This window comes from Ambystoma mexicanum, chromosome 4q (assembly GCF_040938575.1).
Source record: "Ambystoma mexicanum isolate Mex_15411 chromosome 4q, UKY_AmexF1_1, whole genome shotgun sequence".
Lineage (NCBI taxonomy): Eukaryota > Metazoa > Chordata > Amphibia > Caudata > Ambystomatidae > Ambystoma > Ambystoma mexicanum.
In genome coordinates this window covers 1,170,307,518-1,170,321,360 of record NC_090928.1, presented here as the reverse complement: position 1 = coordinate 1,170,321,360, position 13,843 = coordinate 1,170,307,518, and the positions used below count along the sequence as shown (strand labels likewise).

At 46.6% G+C, this 13,843-nt stretch overlaps 1 protein-coding gene across 3 annotated transcripts in view; it reads left to right on the top strand.

The window, feature by feature from the left end:
- Positions 1-13,843, top strand: part of DAAM2 (dishevelled associated activator of morphogenesis 2) — an 858,328-nt gene that overhangs the window by 812,964 nt on the left and 31,521 nt on the right. For all 3 annotated transcript variants that reach the window (XM_069608749.1, XM_069608748.1, XM_069608750.1), the window contains one exon: positions 498-668. In XM_069608749.1, coding sequence (XP_069464850.1) covers positions 498-668 — 171 coding nt within the window. The remainder of the gene's footprint in view (positions 1-497; positions 669-13,843) is intronic.

The window sequence follows — 13,843 nt, the reverse complement described above, 5'->3', positions numbered from 1 at the left end:
GCTCCCATCACTGGGAAGATAGCCCATAGCATACGAGCTATAGCCTCTGGAAGAGGCTCATACAATCGTTGTTGGTCCATCGATAACTCAGTGCTTCAGGCAGACTCTCTCCCAATAGTTCTGCAAGTTTGGTAGGAGTCGTGTTCTATAGCAGCTTCTAAAGACGGTTTCCGAGTGGGAGGCACACAAGACAAGGGAGGGCTGTGGAGCAGAGGACATTCAGATGGATTGCAAGAAGCAATAGTTCAGAGCTCTTTGTACAATGCACATATTCAGTTGCCAGAGGTACATCAAGGCAAGTTTCCACTGGCAGTAGAAGGAACGACTATTTGTGGCCATTCTGAGTCACATTTTGTTAACAGTTCCTTGTGTGTTTTTATCACCAGTTCTTTTTGTGCCGCTTGTTTTCTGTGTGCGTGTTTTGTTGTCGGATTGGTGTTGTCAGCCTGGCCATGACTCGCTTTTCTTGTGCTTTCTCTTGCCGCTCCCTTGGATAGTTTGCCAAGGCGCTCAAGCACTTCGGCGAGAGTGAGGGCAAGATGCAGCCGGATGAATTCTTTGGCATCTTCGACACCTTCCTGCAGTCCTTCTCGGAGGCCAAGCTGGATTTGGAAGCCATGAGGAAAAGGAAGGAAGAGGAGGAGCGCCGGGCACGCATGGAAGCGATGGTAAGTGGAGAGTGGGCGATAAGGGAGGGGTAGCGGGCAATGGCTCTGGCACACCATCACACTCAGGGTTATCCGTCCTGGTTTCTGTGCCTACCTTGGGGACAAATGCTTCGCATTTAATGGCAGCTAAGCTCTTGATTTACAACTCAAGGAAGGGGGTGTGACGGAAACTCAAAAGTATGAGGTTATATTGCAATATGCACCTTAAAGTGTTCACTCACCTCCTTACTAGAAGTACTAGCTATGGAAAGGCCCCGAGGTACTGTAAGGCGAAAGGTCTCACCTAAGGTCATGGACAGGCCCTGAGGTACTGTAAGGTGAAAGGTCTCACCTAAGGTCATGGACAGGCCCTGAGGTACTGTAAGGTGAAAGGTCTCACCTAAGGTCATGGACAGGCCCTTAGGTACTGTAAGGTGAAAGGTCTCACCTAAGGTCATGGACAGGCCCTGAGGTTTTGTAAGGTGAAAGGTCTCACCTAAGGTAATGGACACGCCCTGAGGTACTGTAAGGTGACATGTCTCACCTAAGGTCATGGACAGGCTCTGAGGTACTGTAAGGTGACAGGTCTCACCTAAGGTCATGGACAGGCTCTGAGGTACTGTAAGGTGAAAGGTCTCACCTAAGGTCATGGACAGGCCCTTGGGTACTGTAAGGTGAAAGGTCTCACCTAAGGTCATGGACAGGCCCTTGGGTACTGTACGGTGAAAGGTCTCGCCTAAGGTCATGGACAGCCGTTGGGTACTGTAAGGTGAAATGTCTCACCTAAGGTCATGGACAAGCCTTTAGGTACTGTACGGTGAAAGGTCTCACCTAAGGTCCTGGACAGGCCCTTGGGTACTGTAAGGTGAAAGGTCTCACCTAAGGTCATGGACAGGCCCTGAGGTACTGTAAGGTGAAATGTCTCACCTAAGGTAATGGACAGGCCCTTAGGTACTTTAAGGTGAAAGCGATGGCTACTAGCGATGGCTTTAGCTACTGTACGGTGAAAGGTCTCACCTAAGGTCATGGACAGGCCCTTAGGTACTGTAAGGTGAAAGGTCTCACCTAAGGTCATGGACAGGCCCTTAGGTACTGTAAGGTGAAAGGTCTCACCTAAGGTCATGGACAGGCCCTTAGGTACTGTAAGTTGAAATGCCTCACCTAAGGTCATGGACAGGCTCTGAGGTACTGTAAGGTGACATGTCTCACCTAAGATCATGGACAGACCCTGAGGTACTGTAAGGTGAAAAGTCTCACCTAAGGTCATATAGTGGGGAGCTGTAATTCTCCACTGCAACTCCTTCTTAAAATGCACTCCTGCGTGCTAGTCTCTGAATGCTAACTGCATGCAGAGCTGTGAATGTGAGCTGCATGCTTAGGTGTGAATGACCGCTACATGCCGGACTGTTAATGTTGCTGCATGCTGACCTGTGAATGTGCACTGAATTCCAAATAGCATTTGCACTTTAAATTTGTGAAGGACTTGGTTTTTAAGTACTGTGTAAATATGCACTTTAGTTCTGTAACTATAGGGCTTCATTACGAGTGTGGCGGTCCGGAAACAAAGGTGCCGGTAAGCACACTGGCACCCTTGTTTCCGAACCACCACGCTACGAGTCTCCCTGCAGAAGCCGTTGCGCCCGGCAGGAATGACCTGCCGGGTGCAGCGGCACCGGTAGACAGACTTGTCACGGAAGCAACGGTGCCAGTGCTTCCATCTCCCCACCCCCAGAGTCCTAGGGGACACTGTGGGAATGTGGAGTTACAAAATCCGGTGCCTTACTTCCCACACCACCGGGACTTGTAATGTCCCGGTGGTACCAGGAAGTCAGGCGCTGGATTTGGTGTTACGGGTTGGTGGCAACCTCGTAATGAGGGCCCATGTAGTAAAATGAAAGTGGTAGGGGCTGTGGGTCTAGAGTCTAGACCTATGATCGCACTTTATCCTAAGCATTTGCACTTTAAACCTATGAAGTATTGTATAACATTTCATTTTAGATTTGCATTTGATTGGCAAGGGAAAAGGGATGCCCGCACTGTATCCTGAGCATTTGCACTTTACACGTAGGAAGCCTGTAGTTGTTAATGTACTGTCTAAAACTGCACTCGACATTGGCATGTGTTTTGCCAGGATGAAATACATACTGAACTCTAAATGTGAGCAGCATGCTCAACTGTGGATGCGCAATGCATAGTGAAGTGGGAATATGAGCTGCATGCCAAAACAGTGAGCCTGCAGTGGAGTGGAAATGCGTATGTGTCTGTCAAGCGTAACTGCGAATGTGTGGAGCTTGCTCAGCTGCAGATGTGCGGTGGACGGTCAACTGGGAATATGTGGTGGAGGCTGAACTGGGAGTATGTGGTTCATGTTGGACTGTCAATCTGCACTGGATGTGGTAATGTGAATTTCATCCACAAGTGTGGCTAGGAGCTGCAAATGGAACTGTTCGTGTTAGATGCATGGAGAGTTGTGAAGATGAGCTACATGCCAAACTGTTGATGTGATGTGCACGGCATGCCGAACTCTATATATGTGCATACTAAAATGAAGGGAATGGAGAACTCTCAATGTCGGATGCATGCTTATCTGTAAATGCAAGCTGCATGCTGCACCCTGCATGTGAGCCGGATGTAAACAGTGAATGTGAGCTGCTTGCCAAGCTATGAATGTGCACTTCATGCCCAACTGTGATTGTCAGCTGCATGCCCTGTGAAAGAGGGTTGCATGCACAGCTATGCAAAGGACCTCAGTGCTGAACTGTGAGTAAGTCATTCACGTTTAGCTATGAACGAAGGCTGCAGGTTGAACTGTGCATGTCTGCTGGCTGTTGAACTGCGATGATGCACTGTTTACCTCAAAATGGGAGCTGCATGCACAACTGTGAATTGTACAGTTACACTGCATTTTACCTGCAAACGTGCACTGCACGCAGACATGTGAATGCAAGATGCATGTTTAGCTGTGAATGTGCACATCGTCCAAAGCTAAACATGCAAGATGTCTGCTCAGATGTGGCTCAGATTTGCATGCTGCCCTGTGAATGTGAGTTCTCTGCTGTACTGTTACTGTCTGATAAACTGTTAGCTGCATGATGAACACTGAATGCAAGCAGTACCTATAACTGTGAATGTGAGCTTCATACCAGACTGTCAACATGATCTGTACATCATACTCTGTGAGCTAAATGCCAAATAGTGAATCCGAAATGTGAGAAGAACTGGTAACTTGTGCTGCTTGGTGAGAAATGAAGGTTAGCTGCATGCAGAACTGTGAACATGACCTGCACACCCACCGTTTATGTGAGCAGAATCCCAGACTTTGAATGTGTGCCACATGCAGAACTATGAATGTGTAGCGCATGCCCAACAGTGGATGTGTATTGCATGCTGAACTGTAAATGTGTGAATGGGTGTGTGGTCCATGTTGAACTGTGGATGAGCACTGCATGGTGTAATGCAAACATGAACTGCATACTGAACTTTGCACAGGGAGGTGCATGTGGAGCTGTGAATTTAGACGGCATGCATATCTGTAATTTTGCACTGCATACCTAACTGTAAATATGCACTGCACACAGAACTGAGACTCGGAGCTGCATGCAAAAATGTGAATGCTAGCTGCATGTCAAACAGTGACTGTGAACTGTGTGAAGAAACGTCAATGTGAGCTGCATGCAGAAATGTCGACACGAGTGGCACACCAAACAGTAAGTGGGCAAAGCATGCAGCCCCGCCAGTGTAATTTAGATTCCAATGTGTGAATGTGAGCTGCATGCTGAACTGTGAATTTGGACTTCATACAGAACTTTGAAAGTGAGCTCCATGCTAAAAGAGTGCTGCATGCATAAACATGTCATCCATGCTAGACTTTGAATGGGTGACACATATTTAGCTATGAATGGGAGCTGCATGCTAAAGTGAGTGTGTGGAGTGCGTTTGTGTGTGTGCACTGAATGCTGAACTGTGAAAGTGCACTGCATGTCAAACTTTGAATGTGCACACTGCATTCCAAAACTTGGACTAATCAATGCATACAGAACTGGTTGCGTGCGCTGACCGATGAACTATGAATCTGAGCTGGTGTTGAAGTGTGAATTTAAGTTGCCGGGCTGTGAATGTGAGCTGCATCCGTGCTGGGTGCTGAACTGAGAATGCAAATAAAATGCGGATCTGTGAATATGAGTTGCATGGCAGGCCGTGTATGTGTGGTGGATGTCACACTCTGAAATGCAGCTGAATGGCAAACATAGAACGTGCAATTTCTGTGTAGCTCAGAATGTGGGCTATATTCTAGCCCGTGCATGTGCACTGCTTGATGAAATGTGAATGTGAACTGCTTGCTGAACTGTATGTGACTCTTGAGCATGTACTCATACTCACAGCTGTTAATAACACTTGCATTCAATGTGATCTTCTCATGCTGAACTATGCATGAGTGCTCCATGTAGAACCATGCCATGGTGGTCTGTGCATGTGAACTGTAAATGTTTGCTACATGGTGAACGGTAAGTGTGGGTTGCATGGTGAACTGTAAATGCGCATTGTAAGCTACGCTGTGAAGGTGTGGTGCATGCTGAACTGCAAATCACGGTTGCATGCCAAGCAGTGAATGTGTACTGCAGAATGAATATGAGAAGCATGCAGAACTGTAAATGTGTTCTGCATGCAGAATTGTGAATGTGAGCTGCATGTCTTTCTTTGAATGTGAGCTACATCTTGAACTGCGATTGTGAGCTCAATGTTGAACTCTAAACTCTGACTATCAGATGCATGTTTAACTGTGAACAAATGATGCTTTCAGAAGCTTCAATACGCCCTCCACACTGAACAATCAATGAGCAGTGCAAGCAGAACTGTGCAGGCATGCTGCATGCTAAACTGTGAATCTGCACTGCATGCTGGACTGGCAGTGTGTGCAGCATGTATAACTATGAATGTGTGCTATTTGCTAATCAATTAATGTGTGATGAGTGTGTAACTAATTTTGTCTGCTGAATGCTTAGCTGTGAATGTGTGGTGCAAGCTGGTCTGTGAAAGTGTATTGCCGCCTGTCGTGTGAATGCATGTTTCACTGTGTGCTGAACTAAAAAAACTGCTGATTGCAAAACAGTGAGTGTGAGCATTATTTAGAACTATGGATATGAGCTTCATGTTGCACTGTGAATGTGTTTTGCCGGCTGGCCTGCAAATGTGTGGCAATGCCTAACTGCAAATACACGTGCTTAACTGTGAATGTGTGGGGCTTGTGGAACATTGAATGTGTACGCCATGCAGAACTATGTGCCCTACAAGCTGCTCTGTGAATGCAAGATGCAAGAACTGTGAATGAGAGCTGCATCTTCTGCACACTGTATTGCATCTTGCATCTGGTTCCCAGTGGCTGCAAGGATTAAGTTCAAAACCCTCTGCATTCTCCACAAGCCCTTCTGGGGCCGCAATACCTTCAACTCTCTCTTCCCAAATACCTTCCTTCTCGGGCTCTCTCCTCATCCACCTCCAACTCTCTGAGGGTCAGACGCTTCTCCAAGCAATGAGTTGGTGGTCGATCTCTCTCTTCTGCAGGGGCATCCCTCTAGAACAGCCTTCCTGCCTCCCTGAAACCTGAGGAGAACCATCTCCGGTTCCCGAAACACTTCAAAACCTTCCTCTTTGCTTCTGCTTTCTCTCCCTCTCTCCCCTGCTGAAATTCCTGGCTGAAACTGCACTGGTTACCTGGACACCCTTTCTGATCTCGGGCCCAGGCCCTGCCTTTTGCACACCTGCACTGCCTCTCTGGCAACCCCGCACCTGGGGACTGTTTTCTGTATCCCTACAGTTCCCCTACCAGCACTTATGTTTGCTCTTACCTTGCACTTGCCACCATCTGGCCGCTTTTATTTATCTTATTTTTTCTTCTATCCCATGGACAGCACTTTCCCCTCTACCTTCCCCCAGGCACTTTCCCGTTTCTCCCTACCCATGCACTTGCGCGATCTGAATGACAGCTGGCCTAGTAGGATCGTTGTCTGTCTTCACACTGTTTCCCCTCCCTTGCCTCGTCGCGCCTTGAAACACTTGTGTATAGGCGCGTTATAAATGCCATATCGTATATCATCTTCTGCATACTGTACTGCATCTTCTGCATACTGTACTGCATCTTCCTCATGTTGTACCGCATCTTCTTCACACTGTATTGTATCTTCTGTATAATGAGCTGCATCTTCCTCATATTGCACCGCATCTACTGCATACTGTACTACATGTTCCTCATACTGTACTACATCTTCTGCATACTGCACTGCATCTTCTGAACACTGTACTGCATTTTCCTCATGTTGTACCGCATCTTCTGAATACTGAATTGCATCTTCTGCATACTGAAATGTATCTTCCTCATATTGCCCCACATCTACTGCATACTGTACTGCATCTTCTGCATACTGAACTGCATCTTCTGCATACTGTATGGTATCTTCCTCATGTTGTACCGCATCTTCTACATACTGTACTGCATCTTCCTCATAATGCACCACATTTTCTGCATACGGTACTGAATCTCCTGTACTGACATACAAATCAATGGTGCTAAGAAATGCCACTGGTAATAACAATTGTAAGGTGCAGAAGGTGGGTGGGTCAATGGAGTAAAACACTATTTTCTGGGATTACATGAGAGTTACAGGACATCACATAACTCTCACTTTGTGGTGTTTCTTAAGAGTATGACACAGGTCAAGACTAGCTCTATTCCCCAGTGTTAGGGGGTGCTTGTGGTAATGTGTCTAAAGCTGGCAATAAAGCACCAGCAAGCTTGCGGGGGTGGTCATTACACCGACACAGCCGCAGCCGCCACGGGAGATGAGCACGCCACCATGATTGAGTCAGGCAGCTGTGGCTGGCTGACACTTCTGTCAGTCACAGCTGGCTGCAGGAAACACACTGCAGCGTCTCCAACCTGTAACTTCCTCTCCTGACCCCTCATGAGGGGTCAGGATACGAAGTTACAGTTCCTTTGTTGCCTGTGGGCAGAATCATGCCTGGACCCGCTCCCCAGGTCACTGAGGCATCTTTGACTCTTGGCAAACCTGGTGGCTGTGCATTGTAGATTCGAGAACCAAGCCCACAATTGAACATATGTGTATCCGACAAACAATGCATAAATAAATAAACCCAGTAGTGGTCTGTTACTGATCTGCGCACGGCGTAGTTAATTTATCTATTTATGTATTGTTTGCCGGATACGTGTATCCGACAAACAATGCATAAATAAATAAATAAACCAGGTCTTTTCAAGGAGTGAAACCAAAGGTGCGAGAACAGAGAAAGGTACAAGGGGATGAAGTAATGTGAGGGGGCGGGCGAGAAATTAAGTGACTGAAGGGAAAACTAGAAGAGGACAAGAGAGTGAGAAATAAAAGTGGTAAAATATTCAAATGAAATAGAGAAAAGGTTACATGAGAGAGAAAATAAGGGGGGGATAGGGGCACAACAGAGTCGAGGGGTGCATACATTGGGGAGAAAACTATGGAAAGAGAATGGAAAGGAGGAAAGAAACACAAGAAAGTGACAGAAAATGATGTTACAGAAGAATGAATGAGAGAAATTCGGTGAGAGAAAAGGAGGAGAGGAAAGTCGAAGGTTAGAATGGAGAAGAGGGGTGAAGGAATGAGAGCAGAGGAGGAGAGGAAAGAAAAGATGGGGCGAATAGAGAAAAAGGGGAAGAGAAGGTGGAAAGGAGAGATGGAAGGAGAGGAAATATAGGGATGAGACTGGTGAAGAGGGGCGAAGGATTGAAAAGAGGAGAGGAAAGGAACGACAGGATTGAAGGAATGGAAGAGAAGGAAGAGGAAATAAAGGGGTGAGGCTGGTGAAGAGGGGCGAAGGATTGAAAAGGGAGGAAAGACATGAGAATGGAGCAGAGGAGTGACGCAATGAGAGCAAGGAAAAAGGAAAGGGAAGAAGAAAGGGATGACAGGGAGCCTGGAGAAGACTTAACTGACAAAATGCTCATCGTAATACACTTATTGAAATAATGTAAAATGACCTAACAGCAGTCTGGCCTCATACACGCACAGGCAGACTCATTGCACAGGCACTAAACTAATACATGCCGGTTTCTTTTTGGTTTTCCTTGAATATTGATTGTCCCTGAAACCTTGTTAGTATTTTGATAGGCTGAAGTGTTTTGTCCCACACATTTCCTCTACAGCCTATCATCTCAATTGCTCTCTTCCGATGCGCATAGCATTCATGACACAGAGCAACACCCAGGCAGGGGGATTGCTAGCAACACATTGAGAGTTGTTACACAGCATAGCCATTCTCAGTCATCAAGCCCATGCTGCCACCCCCCATGGCCTCCGGCTCCAGTTTACCTCCACTGTGGTCCTTTGATACAGTAAGTGAGGCCCACTTCCAAGGTTCTACATAATTGCTCTTGCTGGGCTACCTGAGCAACTACTTGCAAGAATTGTTGGAGGTGTTTGCAGGTATCTCCGACAAACAATGCATAAATAAATAAACCTGGTAGTGCACTGAGCGGGAACAGTTCTTGGGTCCTAAGGCCTCACCTGCATTCACGACCCGGTTTATTTATTTATGCAGTGTGTGCCGGGTCCACATGCTGATTTATCTATTTAGTTTGTACCAAGCAGACTATGTTGTGATATGCACTTAGTTATATAGGCCAGGCCATTTTTACATGTTCGTCTTTAGGCTACGCCCCTCAAGTCTTAGACCACGCCTATCGTGCAAACCACACCCCTAAATGAGGGGCCCCTGTCCCATTTCTTACCCCACTTAAAGCACTGGCAAGCACTGGCTGCATTTGTCATCTTCTGTCAGTCAAAGCATTACCTCCCCTTTCAGAATGATGCCTCTCTCTTTCAATCCCTCTTTTGCTCTTTTTTCTGTTTCTCATTCTCTCTCTGCATCTATGATTATCTCTGTACTCTCCCCCTTCTAAATCTCTGACTCGTTTCTCTCTTCCGCTTCTCACTCATTCTGTCTTTGTCTCTTGCTAATTAATCTTTATTCTCTCTCTTGCTCCCCCCTTATTCTCGCTCTTATCATTTATATTCTCCCGTTGCACGGAATGTCGCATGTCCGCCCACACCCTTTTGCTGCTCACTGACCTGTTTGCTGGGTCCGGTGCATTTCCGGGTGGCCTCGCCTGAGGCCCGCGCAGGCGCAGACGGGCTGAGGCCGACCAGCTTCTGTTGTTACAGTTGCTGCTACTTGAATTCCCTGAAGAATCGCCCGGGGTTCATGGGAACCAATCTCCCGGCACTGGCTTCATACTTTCCCAAGACTCCAGGGCCCAACCTTTGTCACTCCCTCCACCGAAGCACACTCATTCTGTCCCGCGGTCTCTAGATGTTGAAACCACAAGGCCATTTTCTGTGTCTTGTGATGGATGTATCGTGCTGTAAAAGTATAACCCCATCCAATACCATTAGCTGGTACAGGCAGACACTCTCAGAAGTCTGAAACCACCAGGCTCGGACTAGCCTGAAAGGGCAAAAAGGTTATTTATTGTTTGCTTGCTAGGCGCTTATACAGCAAGTGAAATAGTGTTTCAAAGCGCCCACAGGGTGAGGGGAGGGAACAAGGGAGTGAAACACAAAACACACACCAAGGACCAGCCAATCTGGCAGTATGGGCTACGTTTTACATTTAGTTGCATTTTTAAAGCTCTCACACAACCCAGGGGCATCAAGGCGCTGTTACAGAAATATGTCTCTTAGTTGCGCATTTTAACGCGCTTAATACCCAGAGGTTTCTAAGCGCGGACCCAGGGATTGAACCTGTGTTGCTTCGTGTCGTCTTGTTTCCAAGGCGAGCACGTTGCCGCTGAGCTATCCTCCAGGTAATGACTGTGCAGCTTTTGGTCTTGGCCACAATTGGTGACACAATATGTATTAAAATAACTGCCAACACAAATGTCCTTTTGGCTACTTCTCAAATAGTTTATGGCAAAGTGTACTGAAAAGCAATTTGCGACTGAGGACAGCCACGTTTTCATTAGTCCCCACCACCAGGGAGAAGATAGGGTCAGAGATCTCTTCTGCCCCTTCCTGCACAAACATGACAAGACGCTATCACGTATGGAGCAAATGCGTTTTGCACCCTTTCTGCTGCATTCATGATAGAAAAAGTGCATATTACGGAGCAAATTTTGCACTGGAGGAAAATGGGAGCAAAGATATTTTTTGCACAACCCGTTATACTTGTGTGACAAGGAAATGTTGTAAACGGATTTTGCTCTAATGTTAGCATGGTCCTTTTCACATAAAGTTATGCATCCGAGAGGAGAGGGGGTGGGGAATATCGAGCACAATGACTGATTGTTCACTATCTAGGCTGTTTAAGTAGTGCACGAACAAGCTCACACCGTTTGCACCACTTTTCAAATGTGAAAATTGGGCCTGAGTTGGAGTTTTTTGGGCCTGATTCATGAAAATGTGTGCAGAAATCCCACAAGGGCCGCATCCCGATAACCACACTGCGTAAGCCTGTGCGCAGACTCAAAAATAAACGCCCTGTGTATTCATGGAATTCACTGCGCAAAGTAACTGTATTTACAGTATCTACACGTGCTCTCTGATGAAAATCTTCGAGCCCACGGACTGATCGCCTATAACTTCGCAGATGGACACACAACTGATTGTGAAGATGATCACAACCCAGGAAACAAACAACAATTGAATGACAACGAACAACCTCCAATTGAACCCAACCAAAACAGAAATAATGGTCTCACCCCCAGAAAGCAACGCTACCAATCCAGAACTGAACTGGCCGACAGGCATGGGAAAACAACCAGAGACTTTCAACGTGGTAAATAACCTAGGAATGTTTATGGACAACAGACTATCCCTGGAACCACGAATCAACGCGATCACCAGAAAGAGCTTTTATCTCATAAGACTCCTTGGAGAGTTGCTCCCATGCCTCCCCTTTCTGCACGGAACCCTTACAATCATATCCCTGATACTAACAAGAATTGACTACGCAAATAGCCTCTACCTAGGAATGCCAGAAAGACTCACCAGGAAACTCCAACGGGTTCAAAACACTGCAGCCAGGCTTCTCCTGAGAACAGAAGAGACCACATGACTGCAGCTCAAAGAAGCCTCCATTCGTTACCAGTGAAAAAACGCATCAAATTCAAAGCCCTCCGCATTGCCCAGAAATCCCTACACAGACAAGGAGCCAAATACCTCCAAGCCAAGATCAGCAGCTACCAGCCAAGAAGGGACCTACGATCAAGCCACAACCTACAAATAGAGGCAAAATAAATACGAAAAGAGGACATCCAGAGGAACAGCATTCTCACGCCTAATTGCTAACGTATGGATAAGTATCTCGGTTTTATGGTATTTATTTTTCTGCCATTTCCATCTGTATCTATCCATATTTATTGTTTGGCCTTTTTCTCTGTATTTATCCACATTTATTTTTTGTCATATAAAAAGATAATTCCCAGCCAGTATTTATATGCAGTTATTCTAATAAAATACATTTATTAAAGCAGACATGCAGCCATATAGGAAAGAAATGCTAGCTCAATTTTTCCATAACAACAAACGGTTGCTCCTGTGGCTGCTGCAGCATTAAGAAATATGCTGTCAGCAATTTGAGGTTAATGCTATTTTTATACTACTTTTACACTCTCCATGCTGCCAATCTGCAATGCGATTGGCCTGCGATGTATGAGTGACATACATAGAAAACCAGAAAGACCTGTTTTTGTATTTTTATAAATAAATACACACAGAAAGAAGATTAATTTCCGTCTGTATTTGTGTGTATAAATCAGTATAAATGGAAAACTGGAAGCCTTACCTATGGAACACCATGCCCAAAGAAATTAGGACCACAGACCCCCTCACCTTCAGGAAACAACTAAAAGCCTGGTTTTTCAACAGATAATGACAGGCACAAAGGACAACGGCAGCAAAACATTGAGGGGCAAAAGAAACACACTAAGGGAAGTAGTCCCAGATGACTGGGAAATCAAGGCGGGCCAGAATATACCACTGCCCACATTCCCCCTCCCCAGTCAGACGTCACAATCAGAGAGATCGGCGAAGAGTCGCACTCCCAACAGCAGACACACTCAGGGAAAAGCACCCCACGCGCAGTTTATGCTCTCAGGAAAGCCCAGCAAAGTAACGCATTAAATCAAAGTATCAGACTAACCATGACTCACCTACGTAGCTAGGGTAGCACGGTGGCGCACCGCTTCCTCAAATGTATTTGCAATACTAGCCGTGCATCCATTTAGTAGCCAACCGCACAACAGACGAAAACCCCACTGCTCTAAGTGATTAGGAACAAACTAGGTACAACCAACCCTCTACCCTCGGAAAACCGTGGGGGAAATTAGCCTCCATGCTAAGGCGGGGCTGGCCGACGTGCCACAATCAAGAACACTGGAAGGTAACACTGAGCGGCAACAGAAGACACTCTTCGGAGGCACTGTCGAAATCTAACCGATATACAAACCAAGTCCTCATCTTCCTGCTGCTCCAACATAACCAACTCCACTATACACAGCTAGGGTCTAGCCACACTACACATAGACACACCTCGAATTAATCTAACTCTCGCACTCAACGAACTCTCTGAGACTCTGGAAATAACCTTAGAGGGAACACACCCATTTAAGCACTGAGTCCTGCCCTTACAGTTACAACAAGCGGAGCCTTTCAACCTACTCCCACACGCAAGACAAGGCACATAGACACCAGTTCCTCCTGGTTCTGGACCTATCCCATCAAACTACCTCACTAACACACCCCACCCTCCTTCTTGCAGAGTCACGTGAGCGCCTGGAGACTGCCCCGTGGTGTTAGTGGTGCTCGGTATAAATAAACATAACTTAACACGGTGGAAACCCAGCTCTATAATGGTACCTGCATTGGAAACACCCTATGGCCGATACACCCAAGGGCTCTGTAAGGCAAACATACATTACAAGGACCCTAGAGAATGCACTTCCAGGCACCTGCATAGGGCAAGAACCCTGGTGTTTTTCAGCGATAGTCTTACCAACACTTTGGCTTCAACCACCTCCCCCTGTCATCTTGTCCGGGAACCACCTACTACTATGCGCCTTGCGACTCCCCAGCCCCCACAAGCTCTCCCCCAATTCCAACCCTTACAGCTCCTCCAAAGAGATAACCGTGGCTAAAGCACCTGGCACTGGCCCT